Consider the following 22,476-nt stretch of genomic DNA (forward strand, 5'->3'; position numbering starts at 1 on the left):
ACATTTCTAAATTTTTAAAATACACTTTCTACGGTAACTGGGCGGGCACACTTCGAATGGCTCAGCTCAACACGCTAAGTTGGTCTCAGCACCTTCTGCTAGGCAGCTAAGCATCATGGTCAGAGATATGGGCATCATCCCGAGACCTGTCCCCACAAATAGGTTAGGGCTAGCACTAGAGAGGAACCAGGGTCCTAATCTCCTGGTGAGGGGCCTTCTGGTTGGTGGAGTCGGAGGAGTTTAAAGTCTGGGTGGGGGGAGCTGTGTACCAGGAGGCCACACCCCAGTGTCTCAGGCTCTTGTGTCTAGATGCTGTGGGCTGAGCAGTGTGCTGGTGCCCAGTGAGGAAAGTATGCAAGGAAGGCTGAGTGAGGAAACCATGTCAGGGAGGGGCTGGGCATCGGGGTTCTTAGCAGCACCCAGCAGCACTCCGCTTCATGTGGCAGGGTTTGCAGAAGAGGTGGTTGTTCAGCGGGTAGCAGCCTTGGTCGGTGGGTTCCACAGACAGGAGGACGCTGCAGTCCTGGAAGACAGAAACATGCGTCTCCATTCCCGCACAGAACCTGCCCAGCTGACACTCAGCTCTTCCTCAATATCTCTCTCTCTCTCTCTCTCTCTCTCTCTCTCTCTCTCTCTCTCTCTCTCTCTCTCTCTCTCCTCCCTCCTCTCTCTTTCTCCCTTATGGTTTCCAAGACAGGGTTTCTCTATGTAGTAGCCCTGGCTGTCCTGGAACTGCCTTTGTAGCCCAGGCTGGCCTTGAACTCACAGAGATCCACCTTCCTCTGCCTCCTGAGTCTGGGATTAAGGTGTGCACCACCACCACCACCACCACCACCACCACCACCACCACCACCACCACACCACCACCACAACCACCGCCGCCGCCACCACCGCCCAGCTCCTCTTCATTTTGAGACAGGATGTTAAAGCTGACGCCAGCATCAAACCATGTAGCCAAGGAAGACTTTGAACTCCTGATCCTACACCCACCTTGGCTTTGTTTGATTGTATCTCAGGCTGTCCTGAAAAACTCTGTGTACCCTAGGCTGTCCTGGAACTCTGTGTACCCCAGGCTGGCCTGGAAAACTCTGTGTACTCCAGGCTGGCCTGGAACTCTGTGTACCCCAGGCTGGCCTGGAACTCCTGATCTTCCCACCTCAGCCTCCCAGTACTGGGAGGACAGGTGTCTGCCACCATGCCCAGCTTCAGTTTTCTCAACTTAAACGGGACAACAAGCCACCTCCCAAGACTGTCACTAGGATTTAGTAAGGTGATGCACATGACAGTCTTTTATAATTAAAAAGCACTTTCCACTCATAAAGATGTTGCCACCCTTGCAATAACAGCAATGAAAGACGTGGCCCATAGAGTCAGCAGGAACAGTGAAGGATGCCATGGGCAGCACATGGAGACACGTCCGTCCCTTCTGCAAGAGTCAGAGCCCAGTTCTTGTCCAGGCTGCTGTGGTTTGAGTTTTATATATGTGGGTTTTTTCATTTGTTTTTAGGGGTCAGTTTAAGATAGGGTTTGATTTAGCTGGGCAGTGGTGGCACACACCTTTAATCCCAGCACTCAGGAGGCAGAGGCAGGTGGATCTCTGTGAATTCAAGAACATCCTGGTCTACTGAGCAAGTTCCAGGACAGCCAGGGCTATACAGAGAAACGCTGTCTCAAAAAAAAAAAAAAAAAAAAAAAAAGAAAAAAAAAAAAAAAAAAAAGAAAGAAAGAAAGAAAGAAAGAAAGAAAGAAAGAAAGAAAAAACAAAAAACCGGGGCTGGAGAGATGGCTCAGAGGTTAAGATCACCGGCTGTTCTTCCAGAGGTCCTGAGTTCAATTCCCAGTCACCACATGGTGGCTCACAACCATCAATAATGAGATCTGGTGCCCTCTTCTGGCCTCAGTCATACATGCTGTATACATAATATATATATATATAAATAATAAAATAATATAATATATATATATATATGGGTTAATTCAGCCCAGGCTTGAGCCACCAAGCCTGGCTGGGCCTTACCTATTGACATGTAACTTCCTGGAGTCCAAATCCTGACTCACTAGGCAACTTCAGTCAAAGTGACCGTGGACAGGAAGTGGGGTTATTTGCTCAGCCAAGCTTTTAGAAATGCCTGGTCCTGGGGGACTCTTATCAGGGCTCTGGGACTAATAACAGCACTTCATCTTCCTTGTGGGTCTTTCAAGGTGCAGTATCAGCTGAACAGACCTTGAACTCTAATTGACAAAGTCAGATTATGTATGAAGCAGCCAACTTCTCTGCCAGTGTCCTCTTGGCTCTCCAGTATCTTTTAAGATAAATACAAGTGAATAGAAGCTTGGAATTAGTCACTGGCTGATTGAGAGATCCTGTTCTGGGACTCTCCATGAAGGTGGAGCACATAAAACTCACCACCGTTGTCTTCATCACCAGGGGACAAAAAGCTCATAGCTACAGGGACCTCGGTGGGAAGATGAGGTCCAATTCCCAGCACCCATATGACAGTTAACATCTGTAACTCCAGTTCCCAAATACCCAGTGCCCTCTTCCGTCATCCACCAGTATGTACGCACAGAGTGAACAGACAAAACATCTCATACACATAACATAATTTTCCCCTCAAAGAGGTCTTTGGCCAAATTGGTGGCGCATGCCTTTAATTCCAGCACCTAGGAGGCAGAGGCAAGCAGATCTCTGAGTTTGAGGCCAGAGCAAGTTCCAGGACAGCCAAGGCTACAAAAAGAAACCCTGTCTTGAAAAACCAATAAATAAATAAATAAATAAATAAATAAATAAATAAATAAATAAATAAATAAAAAATAAAATAAAAAAAATGAAGAGGTCTTGGGTTGGAGAGATGGTTCAGGAGTTTAGGGGACATATTGCTCTTGCAGAGGACCCAAGTTTGATTCCCAGCTCCCATATGGAGGCTCACAAATCTTTTTCTCAACCAATTAGCTTTCAATTATGGCATTTATCATAGCAACAGACAATGACCCGTGCCAGGCCAACCAGGAACCCTCTTGGGACAGTATGCCCCTCCTACAATGGGGTCCTACTCTCGTTCTCTTGGGGCTTCTAATGATATAAACCTGAACTATCTGGGACCAGATGCTGTGCCAGCCCTCAGAAAAGAAAGTAAAAGAAGGACCAGGAGGTAGAATGGTGGCCTCGGGTACCACCTGCTGACAACGCTGATCCCGACCATGAGCACAGTCTCTTTCCACAGTCAGTGATGTGAGCTCACACTGAACTCTAACGGAGCCTGGTGGGTCCTTACCTCCATTTTTCCTGGCCTTTGCTGAGGGCAATGAGCAAGGGAAGGCTGCCCACGGCCACAGCCCTTCAAACCCCCTCAGCTCCACTCACCTCACAACGGTAACAGTTTTCATGGAAGTTCCTTCCCATGCACTCAATCTTGAAGGCATCCTTCCCGTCGCGGGGGATGATGGGATTCTCACAGATGCTGCACATGGGGGCAAATTTCCTAGAGGGGGGGGGCACCGGGAGTGTCAGCTGCTCACGCCGACAACAAAATCAGCTGGTGGAAACTGGGGTGGCCCCAGTTCACCTCCCAGAGCGCCTCCACCCCCCATCCCCGGGTTGCTAGGTGACAGAATCTGCAGAGACAGCCACAGATGTCTACCCTTCCTGGCAGAGGCGGGAGGAGAGATCAGTGCAACGAATCTAGCTTCCCAGAGTGCAATTAGCCGAGGCAGTAATTGTCAGGAATGAGAGGGGTGTTAGTGGGTCCGGCCACCCACTATCTCATACTTTGTTTAATTTAAAAATTTTTAGCATGTTTATTCAGTTGTATGGGGAGGTTCAAGGGCAACATGCAGGAGTCAGTTCTCTCCTTCTACCTTGTGGGTCCCAGGGACTAAACTCAGGTCATCAGGCTTGGCGGCAAGCTCCTTTATCCACTGAGCCATCTTGACAGGCTCATTTGCTTATTTTTTGTTCACTTATTTTCGAGACAGGGTCTTACTGTATAGTCCTGGTTGGCCTGGAACTTGCTATGTATGCAGACCAGGCTGGCCTGGAATTCACAGAGATCTGCCTGTGAGTGCTGCTGCTTGCTTATCTTTGGAGACAGGGCCGTATTCTACATTTCCAGGCTGACCTCAGATGGGCATCACCAATCCTCCTGCCTCCGTCTTCGCAGGCATGAACCACCATGCCCCATCTTTCTTTTCAAACAGGGGGACAAAGATGAGGAGCCTGACAGAGTGCAGGGACTCAAAGGGAGTCGCCTCCAGCAGATGCCCCATGAATTATGTGGAGAACCTGAGAGGAGGATGGCTTCTCTCGGCACAGAAGCTGTAGGACACGTTGGCCTGGCGCCCCCCCACCCCGATGCCGGGGCCCGCGTCCTGCCCCGAGCCCTGCCCCATCTCCCCCTCTCCCCCAGCCCCAGGCTCCCTTCCCACCTGTAGAAATCAGCCACACAGTACACCTGGTTCTGGCTGTCCAGTGCAAAGCTCTCGTCCCCGATACACCGGGCGCAGGTCACACACGTGAAGCAGGGTGGGTGGAAGGCCTTGCCCAGGGCCCGGATGACGTGGTCTCGGACCACCTCTCCACACTGGCCGCACTTCTCCAGAGTGTCCTGGGTCAGAGAGCCGCTGTTTCAGCCACCACAGACGTGCCACCCTGAGCCATGAGGTGTGTCGAGCCCCTCCTTGTCTTTTATCTCTCCCTCCCTCCTCCTCCCACCTCCCCTTCCTGGTTACTTTCCTTTCTCAGTACTAGGGACTGAATTCAGGGCCTCGTGTGTGCCGGGTAAGAACTCTGCCACTGAACTACACTCAGCCCGAGAAACTACCTTCTTAACAGCTTTTCAGAAAGTCCCCCCCCTTTTTTTTTGCTAGTTTTGAAACTGGGTGTCATGTCACTATGTAGCTAAGGATGACCTTGAACTCTTGAACCTCACACCATCTTGAAAAAAAAAAACAAAACAAACCTAACTCTGAAAAGAACCTGGAAAAGCTAAGGAACTGCCTCCTCCCCCGGAGCCTGCAGAACTAGGGAAGGAGGCACCTTGATTTGGATGCAGTGACACCCCCCCCATAACTAAAAGAGAGAGATGGGCGTTGCTCGAAGCCACCAAACCGTGGTTGAGCTGCATACCCAATGCTCCCCAACAATCCATCAGGCTCGGGCTCCGGGGGGCGCTATGAGGAGGTGGTGGAGCCTTTAGGAGGCGGGGTCTAATGCAGGCCTGTGGAACTGGGGGTGTGGCGTGGTCCCTTCTTCCTCTTGTATGCTGGCCGTGAGGGGCGCCAGCTAGTCCTGCCAGAGGCTCCCGCCAGGACGCACAGCCTCACCACAGGCTCACACTGGCAAGGCCATCTTGCTACGAACTGGCACCTCTCAGCTCTATCTTTCTTTCACTGCTGGGACGCTGACACACAGAGCAGCCACAGGCACCGAGTCCTGCTCCAGCGGTCTCCGTTCTGACTCTCCGCGGCGTTCACAGTGCCCCTCCTCCGAGGAGCTCCCAAAGGAAGGGAAGAACCGCCCCGAGGTCAGCGTGCGGAAGCCGGGGACTACAGGCAGCAGCGGGTACCTCGTAGCAGGCTTCGCACAGGGGGCGCCCATCCTTCTGGTAGAATCTCTGCCCGGCGAGCTGGCGGCGGCAGATGCGGCAGGTGAAGCACAGGGCATGGTACTGCCTCTTCATGGCCTCCACGGCCAGCTCTCGAGGGGACACGGGCTTATGACAGAAGCCGCAGACATCTGAGGCAGGGAAGACGCAGGCTGTCACCAGCCCAGGACGGCAGTACCCAATCACCACCCGGAGTATGATGCCCAGTGTGGCCAGGGCCCGGCCTCAAAGCCTTCCTCAGCTGATAAACACAGAGGGTCGTGATAAATGCCAGGAAGGAAGGTGAACAGCATCTGGGGGGCTGTGGTGATACCAACACCCAGATGATCCTGATTCGGGATCTACATGTAAAAACTGACGTCACAAGATTTCTAAGAGGAGCTGTTAAGAATACACACTGCTCTATAGAAGACCTGAGATTAACCCCCCCCCACCCTCCGACATTAGTCAGCTCACAACTATCCATCACTCCAGGGATCCAGTGCCCTCTTCTGGACTCCCAGGGTAATGCACTCATGTATACATACGATAGTACACAGGACACAAACTCGTACACATAATCAAAAATGATAGGAACAGCAGGGCTTTAGGCGCTTACTTCATGGTGCACATCCCAGCTCTCGGGAGGGCAGAACAGGCAAATCTCTGAGTTCAGAGCCAGCCTGGTCTACAGAGCAAGTTCCCAGAAAGCCAGGGCTACACAGAGAAACCCTGTCTTGAAATGCCAATAACAACATATTGCTTTGAAGACCAGGGTGTTTTGAAACTCAGAGATTCTACTACTGCTTCTTGAGTGCTGGGATTAAAGGTGTGCACCACCATACCTGGCTAAAATAAATTTTCTTTTTAATTTATTTTTATTTCATGTGCATTGGTGTTCTTGCTTGCATGTATATCCATATGAAGGTGTTGGATCCCCTGGAACTAGAGTTACAGACAGTTGTGGGCACTGGGAATTGAACCTGGATCCTCTGGAAGAGCAGCCAGTGCTCTTAATAACTAAGCCATATCCCCAGCCCCCCTAAAATAAAGCTTAAGAAAAAAAATACTAAGAGATTCTGATGTTGCGTGTGGTGGTTCACACCTGTAATCCCAGCATTGTGAAGGCTGACGAAGGAGAACAGAGTTCCAGGCTAGCCTGGGTTATACTGTAAGACTGTACCTTTAAAAAAAATCAATTTTTATGCCAAAATCTAGTGTAAGTCAAAAGACAAATGACAAACTTAGAAAAACATTTGCCCTTGTGTCTTGCTGTGTGGCCCAGGAAAGAGGACACTGCATTAGACACAAGTGTGTCTTCAGTGCCTGGGGCAGGACCTGAGTAAGCACGTCACAGCTCAATTAAACAAGGCACACGGTGCTGCAGAGGCTTCTAGAAAACAACTCAGCCCTGCTGGTGGGCGCACGTAGGCTGGGATGACTAAGGAAGGTGATCTGACAAAAATACGAAACTCAAAAACACCAACCTTTTTATAGGGTGCTTCCTCTTCTAGGAATTTACCCCAGAAAACCCCGCACATGGTGAAATGGCCCAGTAAGGTGAGTCAGCTCCGTGCAGTTACAGCAAGAAACCACTTACAAATCCATCAGGAGGCGGCTGTGTAACCCACCACACCTCTGTTCTTAAGAGGACTGCCACACAGCTTTACAAAAAGGGCAAGGAGCTGCTGCGCATTCTGATGAGAAACCTGCTCAGAGATGCCCTGGGAAAGCCAGCAAGGAGGAACGTCCCTGTGGCTGCTACAGACAGGACCCCCAGTCCTTTGAGGCAAAATTAGAAACGTGTGTGTGTGTGTGTGTGTGTGTGTGTGGTGTGTGTATGTATGTGTGTGTGTATGTGTGTGTGTGTGGTGTGTGTGTGTATGTGTGTGTGGTGTGTATGTGTGTGCATGTTTCCGGGGTGGGGTGGGGTATGGAGAAACAAGGTCTCACTGTGTACCTCTAGCTACACTTGCTATGTAGACCAGGCTGGCCTCAAACTCAGACGTCTTTCTATCTTTGCTTCATAAGTGCTGGGAATAAAGGTGTGCATCACCATGCCTGGTTGGCTTTGTTTTTTTTTTCCCCCTGTAGCCCAGGGTAGCCCCCAACTTACTACGTAGCTAAGGATGACCTTAAACTTGTTTTTTAAAATATATTTTATTATTTTATATGTATATGTATTTGCCTGCATGTATATCTGTGTATGACATGAATGTCTGGCAACAGAAGAGGGCACCAGATCCCCTAGAACTGGAGTTACAAACAGTCATGAGCTGCCATGTGGGTATTGGGAATTGAACCACGGTCATTTAGAAGAGCAGCCAGTGTTCTTAACCTCTGAGCTGTCTCTCCAGCCCCAACCTTAACTTCTAATCCTCCTGCACCATACACACAGGCATGAAATAAACAAGTGAAAAAAGGACTGAAAACCCTTAATTTTTACTTATTGATTGGTTGTACCTACATGTAGACTGCATGCCCACTTTGTGTGGCGATCAGGGAACAACCTGAGAGTCTGATTCACCACATGGGCCCCAGGATAGAGATGAAGTCATCAGGCTTGGTGACAAGCCATTTTGCTACACATCTCCCACAACGGAAAAAAAAAACTAAAAACAGAAAGTTGGGCACAGTAGCTCACATCTGTCATCCCAGCATTGAGGCAGGAGGATTGCTACAACCTTGAAGCCAGCCTGACTTCACAGTGAGATCCAAACCAACCAGTGCCAGCTACAGAGTGGCATCCCATCTCAGAAAAACAAAGAAAAAGATTTTTTTAAAGGTGCATGCCTGTAATCTTGACACTCAGGAGGCTGAGGCAGGAGGATCTCAAGTCCAAGGCCGGATTTGGCTAGAAAGAGACCTTGTCTCGACACGGATGAAGGTTAGGGATGTCGTGCAAGCGTAGAGAGTGCTTTTTATGGACAAAGCATTGGCTTCTCTCTGCTGTGCCACGGAAGCCAGGCACAGTGGCACACCGTGATCCTAGCACTCAAAAGACGAGGCAGGTGGAACACGAGAAGGGCATCCTCGGCTACATATTGTATGCAAGGCTAGCCTGGACTACATGAGACCCTACCTAAAAACCAACAACAAAAGCCGGGCAGTGGTGGCGCACGCCTTTAGTCCCAGCACTCGGGAGGCAGAGGCAGGTGGATCTCTGTGAGTTTGAGGCCAGCCTGGGCTACCAAGTGAGTTCCAGGAAAGGCGCAAAACTACACAGAGAAACCCTGTCTCGAAAAAACAAAAAAAACAAAAACAAACAAACAAACAAACAAAAAACCCAACAAACCAGAGGCAAGCACAGGGCAGCAATGGTCATTCAGGGGCTGCACACTGTACGGACAGTCCCTGTGATGTGAGCCTGCTCCCCACTTCCCCTGAGAGGCCCATTCTGGCTGCAGGAGACCCGGAGACCATGCCCGCGGCCGTACCTGTGGATGCCTCTCTCTCTGGAAATGTGACAGGCTCTTCTGGAGGAGGAGGTAGCTCCTCTTCCGAGGGTCTGAGGTGACTGGGCCGAGGCTGGGCAGAGGATCCCTTTGGTGGAGCCTGTGGGGGACACAGATTGAGGAGATAGGACAGGGATCAGCTGGTGGGGACCCCACCAGACCCTCCCAGCTTTGCTCTTCGTCTGGGTGGCTTCAAGTACAATTAGTCCCATTGCACAGATGAGGAAACTGAGGCTGGAGAAGCAAGTGTCTTGCCTCTATAGTGTAGCAGGAAGGTTACCTTGGCAGCTAGAGTCAGGAGCTCCCTGCTCCCTGCCTGGGGCTCCCTCTACCACTCTACCACTGAACTAACTATATCTCCAACCCTTTTTCTAACTTTTAGTTCAGACAGGGTCTCATTAAGTTGCCCAGGCTGGCCTTGAACTCACTTTGTAGCCCAGGCTAGGCCTTATGATCAATCTGCCTCAGCCTCCTCAGTGTCTGGGATTATGGTCCCAGAACCATCAGACCCAGCTTGACTCCTGTTTCTGAGAACATTTCGAGGATGATGTGTCCTTCCCATCAACACTGAGCTGGAGGTGACATAGACCTTGACCCAGGACACAACTCACATTGACAGCCCTTTGTATGAAGGGCAGAGGATTACTTGGCTTCTTATGCAATGTGGAGATTTGGGTCAGAACCAGCACATGTCTTGGAGCAGAGTGGGTAACTAAGGAACAAAGTAGGCGGGGGACGCGTCTCTCCAGGGACTTTGAAAATCCCAAACCGTTTCTACCAGCTTTGGGATTTGGAAGAGCTTTGAAGACCGACTGCCTTGAAGGAGAAGGGACCAAACCACACCCATCTTGATAACGCTGGAAAGGCCCAGGTCCCCACCCACCCAGGGGGCCGAGGAGGCTGGGGGACACTAGCAGTACCTGTGGAAGGGGCGGAGGTGGGGGCGGGGGCAGGTGTAGTTGTTCCAAGTCGGAAATGAGGGACGTCCCGGTCAGGGCAGGAAGCTCCTCTTCTGGGAGAGGCAGGTAGGCCGAAGGGGGTGGTGGAGGAGGTGGGAGGAGGTCGAGGTCCTCATCATTCAGGGAAGGAGGTGGGGGAGAGCATCCTATAGCGGAAGAAGAAATGGGTTGCCCAGAACCCCCACAGGGCACAAGGTCTACTCACCCAGAAGGCCACGCAGCAGTGTGTAAAGTTCAGTCTGGCTCCAGACTTTGTTCCACCCTGGGCTGCTGCCACTGGCTTGCTGGGGGTCCTTAGGCAAGAGCGTCAACTGTTTGGGTCTTAAATTGTTCCTTTGGAAAGTGCGCAATGCCAGGTGATGGCGCACACCTTTAATCCCAGCACTTGGGAGGTAGCGGCAGGAGGATCTTTGAATTCAAGCCCAGCCTGGGCTACACAGTGAGTTCCAGGAGAGCCAGGGCTACACAGAGAAACCTTGTCAGGGTGGGGGTAGTGCAGGATAAAGAAAAGAAGAAGAAAGCTGGGCACGGTGGTCTACACTTGGAAACTGAGGCAGGAGAGGTTGGCTTGGGCTCCATGGCCCTTGCCTATAACCCCAGCATTGGGTGGAGAGTCAGAAGGATCAGGAAAAGAAGGAACAGATTAAATCTTGATGACCAGTTGAAACTGGATCGGGAGAGGTAGGCTCTTCCTACTTCCATGTAGGTTCCTTTGTGTGTGTGTGTGTATAAGCTAAGCGGGCACTCTACCAACCCAGCTACATCCCCACGAGACAGCACACAGAACCTCGGGTCAGACATGGCACAGGATCATCCCACTGCCGGCACAGGTAGCGTGGGCTCCCCTGAGTGAGCTCTGTGTGTGGAGGCTGGAGCAGGAGAGTTAGGGCCTTGGATCCTAAAGACCGGTTGTTGGGCAATGGCTTCTGTGTTGCTGGGGGACAGAGGAGGGGCAGGCTTGGCCACCACTGCCATAACCCATCATCTTCCTCTGTTCACGAACCACCATCACTACCAAGACCACAGACTGCAACCAGTCGGGTGCCAGCTCCCTTCATGAAGGTGACAAGGTAGGGGTGGGGCCAGGGTAAGAGGAGTCTCAGGAAGGAACTGTGCTGTCACTGTGAGGTACAGGACGAGCACTGTTAATAGTGGCCCAGTGAGGCCGGCATGGTGGCACAGGTCTTCAGTCCCCAGGGCATGGGAGGCAGAGGCCGATGGATCTCTGTGAGCTCCAGGCCAGCTTGGTCTATATATTAAGAACATATACCTCAAGAAAACCCTCAGCACCAACTAACCTGGGCTCACAGGGTCTCACAGAGACTGAACTGACAACCAGGAAGTCTGCATGGGTCAGTACCTAGGCCCTCTGAATATGTGCTAAATGATGTAACTTGGTCTCCTTGTGAGACTGCTAAGTGGGAGCAGGGGCTGTCGCTGACTCTGTTGCCTGCTTTGGGGACCCATTCCTCCTACCAGATTGTCTCATTCAGCCTTTTTTTTTTTAAAACATATTTATTTATTATGTATACAGTGTTCTGTCCGCATGTATCCCTGTAGGCCAGACGAGAGCACCAGATCTCATTACAGATGGTTGTGAGCTACCATGTGGTTGCTGGGAATTGAACTCATGACCTATGGAAGAGCAGCCAGTGCTCTTAACCTCTGAGCCATCTCTCCAGCCCCTCATCCAGCCTTAATAGAAGAGGAGGTGCCTAGTCTTGTTGCAACTTGATATACCATGGCTGGCTGATCTCCATGGGAGGCCACCAGTATCTGAAGAGAAACAGTGGAGGAGGACTGGGGTGGGGAAGGGGAGAAGGAGGGGGAGGGGAAGGAGGGGGAACTTTGGTTGGGATGTAAAAACAAAAAACAAATAAACAAAACCAAAACAAAACAAGAACATGTTTTAAACAAACAAAACCAACCAACAACCAAACAACCAACCAAAGAAAAACAAACAGAAAAGGAAGAGGAGGCAGAGGATGGGCCATCGAGGTGGCTCAGTGGGAAAGAAACTTGCTACGAAGTCTGAGAACCTGACCTGAATTCTTCAGTCCTTAGGACCCAGAGGATGGACGAGAACAGTCCTCCAAGTTGCCCTCTTACCTGTGGCATACACATATACATACATACACATGTACACATACACATACATACACATATACATAATACACATATACACATATATACATACATGCACAGATACATACACATACATATATACACAGATACATACACATACATACATGCATATACATACATTCACAGATACACATACATACACACAGATACACATATACATACATACACAGATACACATAAATAAAGGTGGAGGAAGACAATGAGCACGGAGGGACAAAAGCCAAGTGCAGAAAGCTCTAGACTTCCGGAGCCTGAAGCCCTGGGCTCTAGCACCAGGCCCATGCCCAGCTAATTCCCACAGTCGCTTCTCTGGGGTCAGACTTCTTAGCCCTCCCCACCCCTCCCCAGGGCTGAAGGGACCTTACCGATGGATGTATGTTCTAGACTGGGGCCCCAAATAAGCAGTAGATTTGCAGCATCATAGGGGGTGGGGTGCTGTTTAAACACAGATGGCTGGGGGCTGGACCACCTCCAGCTCCTGGTCTAGGGCCAGACTTAGGTCACTGCTGCAGGGCGGAAGTCTCACCTCCCGACCACAGCAAGTGTCCTCTACTCATTCAGAGCATTGGCAGGTTCGGGGTGAGGCTGCGTGGAAGGAAAGCTCAGCTCTCCTCCCTTCTCCCCCTTTCCTGTCCCAGTCCTCCTTCCTCAGCCTCCTGAGAGCTGGGATTTCAGGCCTGTGCCTCCACACCGGGAAGGAGAAATGCTCCCGCTGCGCTCGGCAACAGTCGATCATACATTTCAAAATTGCTAACAGGACTCTGAATGTTCCCGCCACAAAGAAATAAGCATTTGAGGCAACGGATACGCTAATTACCTTAACTTGATGATAGCATGCTGTCTACAAGCTGTAAAACATGATACAGTACCCCATAAACACGGACAATTACCATGGGCCAGTGAAAGTGTCTTTTGTGGGACAGTGCCATTGGTCCGTGGGCAAAGGTGCTTGCTGCCAAGCCTGCTGACCTGAGTTCCATTCCCAGGGCCTACAAGGTGGAGGGAGAGAATGGATTCCTACAAGTTGTTCTCTGAGCTCACAAACAAATGCCATGGCACACAAACGATAAATAAATGTAATTTAAAATAGATAAAAAAAAAAAGGGGGGACTGGAGAACTGAAGAGGTAGCTCAGCAGTTAACCCATGTACTTCTCTTTTTGTTTGTTTGTTTTTTTGTTTTTTCAAGACAGGGTCTGTGTAGTTTTGCACCTTTCCTGGAGGTGCTTTGGAGACCAGGCTGGCCTTGAACTCACAGAGATCCGCCTGGCTCTGCCTCCCGAGTGCTGGGACTAAAGGCGTGCGCCACCACCGCCCGGCCCATGTATTGCTCTTACAGAGGATTGGAGTTCAAGTCCCAGAACCACATCAGGCAGCTCATAGCCACCTGTAGCTCCAGTTCCAGGGGATCCTACACCCTCTTCTGGACTCTGTTAGTACTGTACTCACATGCACAAGCCCACACACAGATACACACACACAAACACAAACACACACACACACACACACACACACACACACACACACACACACCACACACAAAACATCTGGGGTTGGTGGGCTGGCTTAGAGGTTAAGAGCACTGGCTGCTCTTTCAGCGGACTGGAGTTCAGTTTCCAGCACCCACATGGTGGCTCACACCGGTCTGTAACTCCAGTCCCAGGGCATTCAGCCTTCTCTTCCAGCACAAGCAAACACACCCATGTACATAAAATAAATAAATTAAAAAATAAACAAATGTTTTTGTTTTTAATGAGGGCTGGAGAGGTGGCTCCATGGTTAAGGGGGAGCTCTGACATTTCAGGGGACCCAAGTTTGGTTTCCCAGCACCCACATCAAGAGGCTCCCAACTGCCTATAACTCCAGTTCTAGGGATCTGACACATTTTCTGGCCTTCACAAAGACTGTATACACATAGTGCACATACAGAAAAGCAGACAGGCACTCAGGAAACAGATGCAGGTGGATTTCTGTGAGTTGGAGGTCAGCCTGGTCTACAGAGTGAGTTCCAAGACAGCCAGCACTGTTTCACAGAAAAACTCTGTTTCAAAAAAAAAAAAAAAAAAGCAAATGTTTTTTAAAAATAATTAATTAGCTGGGTATGATGTGTATGCCTTTAATCTCAGCACTTGGGAGGCAGAGACAAGCTGATCTCTGTGACTTCAAGGCTAGCCTGGTCTACAGAGGGAGTTCCAGGACAGACTGGGCTGCACAGAGAAACCCTGTCTTGAAAAACCAAAAATAAACAAGTAAATAAAAATAAAGATTCACAAAGTGTAATAACCACCCAGAAACGCAGAAAAATGCAAACTAAAGCCTCAGCTCCAGCTTTGAGGTGGGGCCGAGCTGTGTTGGAACAAGCCCAGAGGTGACGCGGTGTGACTGACCGCTGGAAGTGTGGGAACCTGGGAGCCACGCTCTGTGCAAGCTTGTGAGTCAGGATCCAGCTTTCTCAGAGGCACCACAAGGCTGTGTCCTCTCCTAGCTAGGACTCCCTTCTGTCTGGGACAATGAGCTGAGGAAGATCAGCAATCGGGGAGAGGTGTGAGATGTCTCAGCCCATAAAGTACTTAACACCCAGTGTGTCAGCTGGAGTTCAATCCCTGGGATCCTGGCCTGCTTCTTTTCTCCCACTGCTCAGGTTTTTCTCTCACCTCCGCATGTCACACACACACACACACACACACACACACACACACACACACACCACACACACACACACACACACACACACACACACACACACACCACACACCACACACCACACACACACAATTAAAAATAAGTCACAGGGCTAGAGAAATGGCCCAGCGGGAAGAGACACTTGTGACCAAGCCTGATGACCTGAGCTCAATCCCAGGACCCATCTGGGGATTGAAAGGCGAGAACCACACCCACAAGCTGTCCACTGATGTGTCACACGTACGTGCACCAGCACACAGAAGGAAAGACACTGCGTAGCAGGTAAGCAGCAATGCCCAAGAACAGAGTGAGGACATCTTTCAGACCCTCCCAGCTCATTTCTGTCTCTTTGCCTCCATACCTGTTTCCACTTCCCCCATCTGGCAAGAGGCCTCAGAAAAGCTTCCTCAGAGGAGCCGCAGAAAGAGCTACCTCTTCTGGATGGCACCAGGCTCCACGGCAACGTCGCTCTTTTGACATTCAGTAATTTTCAATTATTAACTTTACTTAGTGTGCATGTGTGTGCACATGTGTATGTGCCCATGTGTATGTGCATGTGTGCACACATGTGTATGAGCATATGCGTGCACATGTGTATATGCTTGTGTGTGAACATGTGTATGTGCATGTGTGTGCACATGTGTATGTGCATGTGTGTGTCCATGTGTATGAGCATGTGTGTACACATGTGGAGGTCAGAGGACAACTTGCAGAAGCTGAGCTATGCTTCCACCTTTGCGTAGGTTCTGGGGATTGAACTCGGGTCCTTAGGCTTGCCCAGTGAGATTATTTACCTGCTGAGCCGCCTTGCTGGTCCTGTGTTAATGCTCTTAATCCTCACAACTATACTTTGAAGTTTCTGACACTGAGGCCTAGAGAGGCTAAGTGACCTGCAACATCACAGAGCTCAGAGGAGCCAGGCCTCAGGTGCAGGCAAGTGGGTCCCACAGTAGGCCTGGCACACAGTAGGCAACTGAACGAATGAGTAGCCCAGAGCCAGCCTTTTCCTCCCTGCCTTGGTTCTGTCTCTGTCCTGGTCCCCTTAGGGCCACTCTTACCTCCGTTGGAGAGCCGGGGTGGGGCTGCAGGGAGCGAGGCTGTGGTCCTGCCAGAGGGTGTCCAGGTATTGGGGTTCCTGCTCAAGCCAGCCCCAGGGGTCTTCGTGGGAGTCTCCCAGGGCCGGGCATGTCGAGCTTCACAAGCTGCCTGGCCCACTGCCTCAGACACAGCCACGTCACGGCGTGGGGGTGCCAGGGTGATGAACACAGAGGAGGCCACCCTCTTCTCCGGCTTGGAGGCCATGGTCGGCTCCTGCTGGGGCTGGGGGCACAGGGGTTCAGGTTGACAGGGTACCCCGCTGGCCACAGAACTTTCTCAGAGCTCCTTTCTCTCAAGAGAAACCTCACTGTACTGGTGGGCCCAGCCCAACACCCAACTGCACCAGAGACAGGACTGAGGCAGGAGAATGGTGAGTTCTAGGCCAGCCTGGGTTGCACAGTGAGAAGGGAAGGGGTAGGAGGGGCAGGGGACAGCCTTCAGAGAGGCCAGGTGGCCACCAGGTGGCCAGGTCACAGGGGCCCACACACCCGGCAGGCCTCTCCCAGTGGCCTATGGACAGCCCCACAGCGACTCAGAGGTCACCTTCCCTGGCCACCTCCTCCAGAGCCCAGCCCAGGCAGCTGACAGACGCAGGCTCTGACACCTGGCAACTGCCTCTCCCTCACCTGAGATACCGATTCTATTGGAAGACAAGGTCCAAGGTTCAGGCCAGCTCCACTGAAGAAAACAGGAAAGACGAGATTTAAAAAAAAAAAAAAAAAGAGTGACCAGATGAATAAAAGACACAAGACCCACTCTGTTCCCATGCTGCCCCCCAAGCACCCAACAACACCCCGTTACCACTCAATCCTGTGGGTGAGAAAACTAAGACTCATAGAAGTCAAGTCCCTTGTCCAGGGTCACACAGCCACTGGAGTTGGCATTTCAGCCCAGAGCCATGCACTTGACTGCTCAGTACCCTCCTGCCCTCTCCATTCGGCCCCCAACCAGCACATGCTTGGCTCTGCCTCATGGTAGCAATTTTACTCTGCCCATTTCCAAAACCATGCCCTGCTTCAGGACCCTGCGCGCATGCGTGCGTGCGTGCGTGCGTGTGCGTGTGCGTGAGTCGGTAGATGGCTGGTCTCCTACCCACCCCCTAACCCTAATCTTTCCAGAACTTAAATCTGATTGCTTCTCTTCTGCTTAAAAGCTTTTTTGAAGCTGGGCAGTGGTGGCGCACGCCTTTAATCCCAGCACTTGGAAGACAGAGACAGGCGGATCTCTGTGAGTTTGGGGCCAGACTGGTCTACAGAATGAGTTTCAGGACAGCTAGTGCTGTTACACAGAGAAACCCTGTCTCGAAAAAAACAAAAGACAAAAAAGGAAAAAAAAAATTTTTTTTTTGAGACAGGGTTTCTCTGTGTAGCCCTAGCTGTCCTGGAACTCACTATATAGGCCAGGCTGGCCAAGAATTTGAGAGATCCACCTGCTTCTGCCTCCCAAGTGCTGGGATTAAAGGTGTGCGCCACCACCCTGCTGCTTAAAAAGTTTTTTAAAGCTCCTTATTACCTCAGAAGGATAAAAAAAAAGTCTGTGTTTCCGTGGCTTCAACCTCCCCCAGCCCTGCCCATCTCTCGGATGTTGGGGAGGGCCTTGGGACCTTGTGCACATAAGGTACATGCTCTACCACTGAGCCAAACCCCAACCCACCTCAAGTTATTATTATTTTATTATTTATTTTTGGTTTTTCAAGACAAGGTTTCTCTTTGTAGACCAGGCTGGCCTCAAACTCAAGAGATCTACCTGCCTCTGCCTCCTTGGGATTAAAGGCGTGCACCACCGTGCCTGGCCCCTCAAATTATTTTTAAGCACTTAGCCCTTCCTTCCCCGAGACTGTTTTTCTCTGTTGGAGGATCCAGTCAGCTTTCTTCTTTCTGTTCCTACAGAGTTAATTTCAGCTTTCTGAGACGCAGTTCAAACCTCACCTCCTCCACGAAGCCTCCCCTGACTCCCACCCTGGGGCGATCTGTGGCTTCCTGGGGTGGGTGAGGATAGCTTGTCCCAGGACCTGTTGGCTCACTATGCACATGTCTGAGACCCTCAGGTAACCTTGCCTGCCTTCAGCTGTCCGCATCATCAAGAGTCAGAAAGGAGTTCACAGAGCCGGCGTGGAAGCACAGATCTGGGCAGAGGAGGCACCTTCATGCTGGGAAGGGCAGGCAGTTCCTGAAGAGAGCGGCCTCCGGGGCCAAGGTCTAGGTGGGTCACTGTGGGTGAACTGGCCACAGAAGTCCTCCCTGGCACCCAACCATAGTTCCCATGGCTAAAAATGTGTCCTTTATCTCCCTTCCTCTTTCTGTGTGGGCCACCACGATACGACTGAAGTCCGGGAAGGAGTATGGTTAGTCTCCAGCAGTGGGGCTGGACAGTGTGGGGGCGGGCAGCCCCAAGAGACGCTAACAGCTGATGTGGACCCCACATGGTCACGCACAGTTTTCCCTCTGGTTCTCAAGGTGCATCAGCCTCCATGGCCTCTCCTGCTGGCTGACAGAGAGGGGGAAAAACCCGTAAAATGGCTCTGGGGGCACCAGGCGTGATAGTGCATGCTTTTAATCCTAGCGCTCCAAAAGCAGAGGCAGGTGGATCTCTGTAACTATGAGGCCAGCCTGGTCTACATAATGAGTTCCAAGATAGCCTGGGCTACATAGAGAGACCCTTCAAAAAATATTTTGAAGCCAGGAATGATAATCCACACCTGTAATCTCAGCACTTAGGGGGCTGAGACAGAGGATTTCCATGAGTTTAACCCAAGCCTGGGGCTACATAGTTAGACCCTGTCTCAAATCAGCCCCATAAACAGAACTTATTTTGTAAGTGGTCTTCAGAATTAAAACAGAAACCCTAACAGTGACATTTATAAAGCCAAGAACTCAGACCTCGGCTGTAAGGAGGATCTGTCACAGGGTCCTAACAAGAAGCTAAGTGCGTTTCCCTGGCCCTCCAGCAAGCTTGGAATCCTATCACAGAATCCTGCAACCTGGAAGTCCATAGGCATCCTTGGACTTTTTCTTCCCTGGACCGTACAAGCCTCCTCCCCCACCCCAAGCTCCTCCCCTTCCCCCAAATGACCCAATCCAGATCAGTTTCTTGCGGTCAACACATTCTAGGCGGGTCCCCTGGGACAGGCTGTGGCTCTTCGGGAACCCTCCCCACCTCCCCCCCCCTAGTCTGACCCCCACTCCATTCTGCCTGCTTTCTCTGAAACATCCAGCATGGAGGCCAGATGTTCACAGCTGGGCAGCCATACCCGCCCCTATCCTTGTCAAGCAGCCGTGGGGACCTCGGGCCTGTGGATGCAGCAGCGCTGGGGATCTCAAAGCCCTGTCAGGTCCCAGAAGGAAAGCCTGCTGGCGCTTCCCTCTGGTCCCACTGCCCCTGAGTTCACCCTGGATGGGGGGAGGCGCTGTATGACAACTTCCCAGCCGACCCTCCACCCCCATCCTTCCTCCCCGGAGGGCAAATCAGACACCCAGATCCAGTTGGGTAAGCGGAGAAAGTAGGAACAAAGGGAAGGAAAGTCATTTCCTGTCAAGAGGAAGGAAGGAGGCTGAGAGCCGGCCAACCCAGCCAGCCGGGACGGCTTGAGGCTACAACCCCTGGCTAGGGATGTGCTGGCTGCCTGGAGTCGTCCCCTCGATCCTATCCCTTTGCCCGCACTTCTAAAGCCACCTCGGACTCACTTCTAAGCATCGCCCTTTCACACAGCCCTACAAAGCAATCTAAGTTTGGGGCCAGAATTAAACTTTGCTGGAGGCAGGAGGGAGAGTCTATGTCCCTCCTCACTCCCACAAGACACCTTGCAGTCTCAAAAGGGTAGGGGTCTCATCTTCTTTCCTACTCTAGAGAAGGAAGAGGCACAGAGCTGGGTTCTCCCCCGCCATGGCTCGTACTGGGTGACCTTGATGCAGTCACTCAACCTCTCTGGGCCTGGTTTTTTAGTCATCAAGTAAAGAGAAATCGGCCCTGGAGGGTGGCTGCGAGGAGACCAGCTGGTCATTCAGCCCAGGAGGGCAGGCGGAGCCCTGGGGCCGGAGGACAGTGGTCTTCATTGTTGAGAGCAGGAATCTGGGCGCTGCCCAGCCTGTCCCTTGGGACCTCAGGTCTGGGCTAGAGAAGAGGGAGTAGCTGTACACACCTTGGGGATCGTCCATTCCCACACCCTGCCAGGCCGGACGAGGAGACCCCAGGACCCCTTCTCCTTCCCCTCTCCTGACTGGAGCTGGGAACAGAGCTCCAGGGCCATGGGAGCTCGGGAACCCCCCCACACCCCTCGCGCACGCCCTGGAACAGCAGCGGAGCGGGGCAGCTGGCCGGGTCACTGCGGCAATTATAATTCAATCCATGTGCGGAACGCTGTCCTTTGTGCAGGAGCTTCCGCCCTGCTCGCCCCGTCCCACTTCAGAGCAGGCACATGACCCCACCGCACCGGACCCGCACTCAACCTCCTGGAGTCCCCGAAAGCTGAAATCCTGGTACTCCCAGGGACAAGAGAACACGGGGATAGTACCCGCCCGAGCCCCCCAGCAGCGCCAGGCTGGGGCCAGCGCGGTGGCCGAGAGTTGCCCATGCGGCCACCTGTGGGTGACCCTGCCTGGGGCGCACGGCTGGAACCCCCACGCCGCACCCGCTTACCTGCAGCGCGCCCCATGCCCCGGCCTCCGACAGCGCTGCGCCTCCGCCCCGCGCTCCCGCCCCGGCCTCCCTCCGCCCCGCCGCCCCGCGCGCCTTACCATAAAAGGTGACGCTCGGGGAGGGGGCGCGGGCTCGTCCTACCTGCCCCCCCACCTGCGGCCGCGCCCCCTCCTTTTGTTCCCGCCACTCCTCCCCCTTCCCGTGGCTCCTCCTCCTCCGTTGCCCACCCCTACCGTGCTCCCGGGGGATCCTTAGCCACCGTCCCCCTAGGTCACCTGGATGAGCGGCTCCACCTGCCCCATCTAGTGGGGAGGGTACTTACACCCAGTTGGCTCTAAGATCCTTCAGGATCCTGAGTGAGGCTAGACGCACGACCTGGGGCTGTTACCCCATCTCCCTAAACCTCAGGTTCTTTCATCCCTAAAAGGGGGTCCCCACTGCCCACCTCTGCAACTTGGCCAGGAGTTAAAGTCATAGTACTAAGAGAATCAGGGGCTAACATAGGCTGGGAGCGTGGGGGCTTTTTCAAGGAATGCCTGGGGTAGGGGTCCCCAGAGACCCCAGTGAGGCAAGTCACCTGGGTCTGTTGGCCTGGGCTGTCAGCGCCTGCTTGAGCCTATTAATCCTTTTACCAGTGGATCTCAGGTCCTACAGTGGGAGGAGGCCCCAACAGGAGACCGGGGGAGACAGTCATGTCACCTGTTTGCTTCCTGGCCCTGTTACTGGCCCCTGGAGAAGTGGAGCCCTGCGCTCTGAGCCCTGAGCCCTGGGGCCTAGGTTGGGGCTGGGCTGGGCTGCCCAGGTCCCCAGAGGCCTCAGGACATTGCTGGGGAAAGGAATCTGGGTCTGATTCCCAGGCGAGCGAGCAGATTGTTCTTTTGATTAAAGCCACAATGGGGGAGCGGGGCAGGGGAGAGTCATCTGGGGGGCAACCAGGCAGGATCGGGTCCCCTTCTGTAGCCCACAGCCAACCACTCCTCAAAGTGGTCCTGGGATTGCTGCTGACGGGACCACCACCCCGGGAGGTCAGAGTGGGGGTGCCTTGGTGCTCAGCTCCATCCTCCTCCTCCCCACTGAGCCCCACACCCCCATAACAGCCTGCTTGTCACCAGCTTTTTGCATCTGGTTCTTGCTGCCAGTGTGGAGGAACAAAGACAGTCACTACATACATTAGAGCCATTTCTAGAAGCTTCCCTTCTACCCCTTCAAACCTTCATTTAACCCTTCCAGACTCAACTCCAGGACTGATAGGTCTCACCCCGCAGACCAGACACTGAAGCTGGTGAGGATCAAGGGTTGTGCAATGGGCAAGGGGTAAGGCTGGATTCAGGCCAGACCAGACGGCGCCCCTCAGGCCCATGAATCTGCTAGTCCCAGAGGCTGGACCGCTGCCACCATCCCCAGATAAGAGCCAAGGATGGAGCCCGGTACTACATGGAGGCTACCTGTGCCCAAGGGCCCCTGAGGGACGTTCCCAACCTAGCAATGGGGTCTCTGCAACAGGTGTGAAGACTCTTACAGCCTCTGTTGGAAAAGCAGGGTGCCACATGCAGGGGTTCAGACACTTCTAGCTGCAGAACCTCAAAACCCTAGTAAGTCAAATGGAACCAGCCTGTTCTCCGTACTTCCACCGTATTCCCAGTCTACCCGTCTACCCCACCGGTCCATCCAGTGGGTCAATGAGGCACCGAGGGGTTGACTTAGGGTCAACCCAAGGTCAAAGGGACTAAATCTAGGACCCCAGCTTCCCCACATCCACTCTATGCTTGGGAGAGTCTGAGGCAGTATGAGGGGGTCCAGCTGCTACCACTCACCGGCTGTCCTGCACCTCTGGCCTCTGTTCCACCTCCTCCTGCTGGTTCCAGTTGGGGGACTGTCCTGACTAAAAGTCGCCTGCCCCAGCCTTGGTATCAGTGGCACC

At 52.4% G+C, this 22,476-nt stretch overlaps 1 protein-coding gene across 2 annotated transcripts; it reads right to left on the reverse strand.

Annotated features, from left to right (window-relative positions):
* On the reverse strand, positions 1 to 22,476 carry Fblim1 (filamin binding LIM protein 1). 2 transcript variants are annotated; one of them, XM_028880684.2, is made up of 9 exons: positions 22,370 to 22,476; positions 16,547 to 16,598; positions 15,881 to 16,142; positions 9,958 to 10,142; positions 9,020 to 9,137; positions 5,565 to 5,734; positions 4,426 to 4,604; positions 3,365 to 3,482; positions 1 to 523 (listed from the first exon to the last, which is right to left on the reverse strand). In XM_028880684.2, exons 3-9 carry the CDS (start codon positions 16,122 to 16,124, stop codon positions 410 to 412), a joined length of 1,128 nt encoding a protein of 375 aa, XP_028736517.1. In that variant the 5' UTR covers positions 16,125 to 16,142; positions 16,547 to 16,598; positions 22,370 to 22,476; the 3' UTR covers positions 1 to 409. The 2 variants fall into 2 exon arrangements, with proteins under 2 accessions (XP_028736517.1, XP_028736518.1); XM_028880685.2 differs by lacking the exon at positions 22,370 to 22,476 and adding an exon at positions 20,556 to 20,606.

The sequence above is a fragment of the Peromyscus leucopus genome, chromosome 2 (assembly GCF_004664715.2).
Source record: "Peromyscus leucopus breed LL Stock chromosome 2, UCI_PerLeu_2.1, whole genome shotgun sequence".
Taxonomy (NCBI): Eukaryota; Metazoa; Chordata; class Mammalia; order Rodentia; family Cricetidae; genus Peromyscus; species Peromyscus leucopus.